The sequence below is a fragment of the Malania oleifera genome, chromosome 10, assembly GCF_029873635.1.
Source record: "Malania oleifera isolate guangnan ecotype guangnan chromosome 10, ASM2987363v1, whole genome shotgun sequence".
NCBI classification, from domain to species: domain Eukaryota; kingdom Viridiplantae; phylum Streptophyta; class Magnoliopsida; order Santalales; family Ximeniaceae; genus Malania; species Malania oleifera.
The window spans coordinates 86,885,815-86,888,410 of NC_080426.1; the positions used below are offsets into that span (position 1 = coordinate 86,885,815).

The 2,596-nt window shown below is 45.8% G+C and overlaps 1 protein-coding gene across 1 annotated transcript; it reads left to right on the forward strand.

The window, feature by feature from the left end:
* The first annotated feature begins 577 nt into the window (after positions 1–577).
* LOC131166766 (uncharacterized) lies at positions 578–2,161 on the forward strand. Its single transcript, XM_058125336.1, has one exon. The coding sequence runs from the start codon at positions 578–580 to the stop codon at positions 2,159–2,161; it is 1,584 nt and encodes a 527-aa protein (XP_057981319.1).
* The last annotated feature ends 435 nt before the right edge of the window (positions 2,162–2,596 follow it).

Consider the following 2,596-nt stretch of genomic DNA (forward strand, 5'->3'; position numbering starts at 1 on the left):
GGATTGAGACGGCCATCAAAGTCGGGAGAACTAAAAGTATTAGTACAGAGACTGGTCTAGGCAAGAAGTGGACAAGCAAGAAAAAGGAAGAAGAGGTCCAGATGGTTCAAAGACAACAATATCAAAGAGAGCATGGCCAAGGGGCTAGGAGGAATTTTGTTTTCGAGCCCTCTGTCAATCAGACTGTTCATACGGGAGGTAGACCCCAAGTTGTTCCTTCCGGGGCCATGCCCCGCCCAACCGAATATGCGAAATCATGATAGAGGCATCCAGAGAAATATGAGAAGGATAGATCCTATTCCAATGACATACTCAGAATTATTCCCACAATTGATGGAGAGGAACTTAGTTTCAGTCATTCCTGGAACGGTCGTTACGGCACCTTTTCCACAATGGTATGACCCCGAAGCCAAGTGTGCATATCACGCTAACACTCCCGGGCACACTATTGAACGTTGTTGGGCATTCAAAAATAAGGTTCAAACACTAAGAGAAGCCGGATGGCTAGCATTTGATGATAAACAACCAGGAATTCAAGGGAACCCTTTGCCCAATCATGGGGGGTAACAATGTCGGAATGATAGAAGAAGGGACGAATGAGGTAGATTTTGAACAAATGTCTTTAGATTGGTTGTTCAATGAACTTATTGCGGCAGGTCGGATAGGGCAAGAGGCTGTTTGCCCCACTAATGCACTTTGTTTATGTCAGAGTAAAGATGGAAGATCTGTGAAAAAGTGTGTAACTTTTAGAATGTTTTTGCAAAAGATGGTGGATAACAAGTTTATAGAGTTTGGTTGTACCCGCAAAAGTGGAGAGATAGCAGACAGTTGGGGGGAAAACGGGCCGGTATATCATCAGTGCACTAATCAACCATTCATACCTACCATGAACAAGGCTCTTCCCACACAGGAAGCGCCAGCTCGCTTGGTGATCTCTACTCCCAGGCCATTCCCATACAAGAGTAACCAAGCAGTACCCTGGAAATATGAATGTGAAGCGTATGTCGAAGGAAGCACCAGCAATATAGCAGGGGTGAAAGGGATAACTCGAAGTGGTAGGGTGTATATGCCAGATTCTTCTAAAACAAATCGACAGAATGTAGGGGAACCGGACAGGGCAGTGAAAAGTCCAATATCTAATGGAGAGGCCGAAGAATTCCTGAAGATAATAAAGCATAGCGAGTACAACATCGTGGACCAACTAAAGAAAATGCCGGCTCACATATCTGTTTTGTCGCTTCTACTAAATTCAGAAACCCATCGGGAGGCGTTACTTAAAGTCCTGAATCAAGCCTACATTCCCCAAGATATCAGCGTTGATAAATTCAATCATGTGATCGGAAGTCTAGCAGCCTCCAATTACATCACTTTTACTGATGAAGAAATTCCGCCAGAAGGCCAGGGGCACAACAAGGCGTTGCATATATCCACGAAATGTAAGGATCATATGATGTCTCGAGTCTTGATAGATAATGGGTCATCCCTCAATGTTATGCCAATGACTACACTGCAGAGGTTACCCATTGCTCCTTCTTACGTGACACCAAACAATTTGGTGGTGCGTGCCTTCGATGGGACACGAAGAGAGTCAGTAGGGTCGCTTGACATCCCTATTCAGATTGGACCCGTAACCTTCAATATCACTTTTCAAGTCATGGATATTACACCTTCATACAGTTGTCTCTTGGGAAGGCCTTGGATACATAATGCTGGGGCAGTTTCGTCCTCTTTGCATCAGCGAGTGAAATTTGTAGTAGGGGATAAACTGGTATGTGTTTATGGAGAAACCGACATAATGGTTACTAAATCTTCTTCCACTCCCTATGTGGAAGCGGCTGAAGAAGCCCATGAAGATTCATTGCGAGCGTTTGAGATCATCAACGTCCTTACTATAATGGAGGGATCTGTTATCCCTCAACCTCAGATCTCTTCTTCTACACGTATGGTGGCTGCAGAAATGATTAAATCAGGGTTTTGCCAGGAAAAGGGTTGGGGAAGATCTTCAGGGCATCGCAATGCATTGTTACCAGAAGGCATGAATGAAAGCTACGGCATCGGATATACTCCTACTTTAGCTGACCATAAGAAGAAGGCAAGAAGAGAAAAGAATGCTCCGGATCGAGAGGCGCACAGGGAGAGTAAGTACCTAAATGGGGGGTAGAAGTCCCACCAATGAATCAGACCTTTCAATAAGGGCAATCAAGTCACTCTTGAGGAAGAAATTGAAAACAGATGAGCATATTGGCCTTGGAATCAGGGGACCATATGAATGACTCGAGTAGATGGATGATAGGCCATTGAATCAGGAGCAGAAATTCTAGCAAACTGGACATTCTTTGCGCTCCCCACTCCCTTCCTGTCATGGCTTGTTGCCCTTCGATTGCTTTCGTTTTGTGTCCGTGGCCGCACTTGCTCGGCAGCGGCGCGGCGCACCGTTTGTTGTTTCATCCCTCCAGGCACCAGTTGCCTTTCTTCGGCTTTGCTGACATCCTTTGGGTGCCTTTGTCCCAGATACGAATTGGTTTACCTTGGTTTTCTGCCGGGCTCGGCCGCCAACTAATCCTACCCGTCTGTCAGGAGCCAGCACTTGCTGTTC

What these genes read in the sequence shown, in the direction of transcription:
- LOC131166766 (XM_058125336.1), top strand. Translation starts at nt 578, where the DNA reads ATGATAGAAGAAGGGACGAATGAGGTAGATTTTGAACAAATGTCTTTA.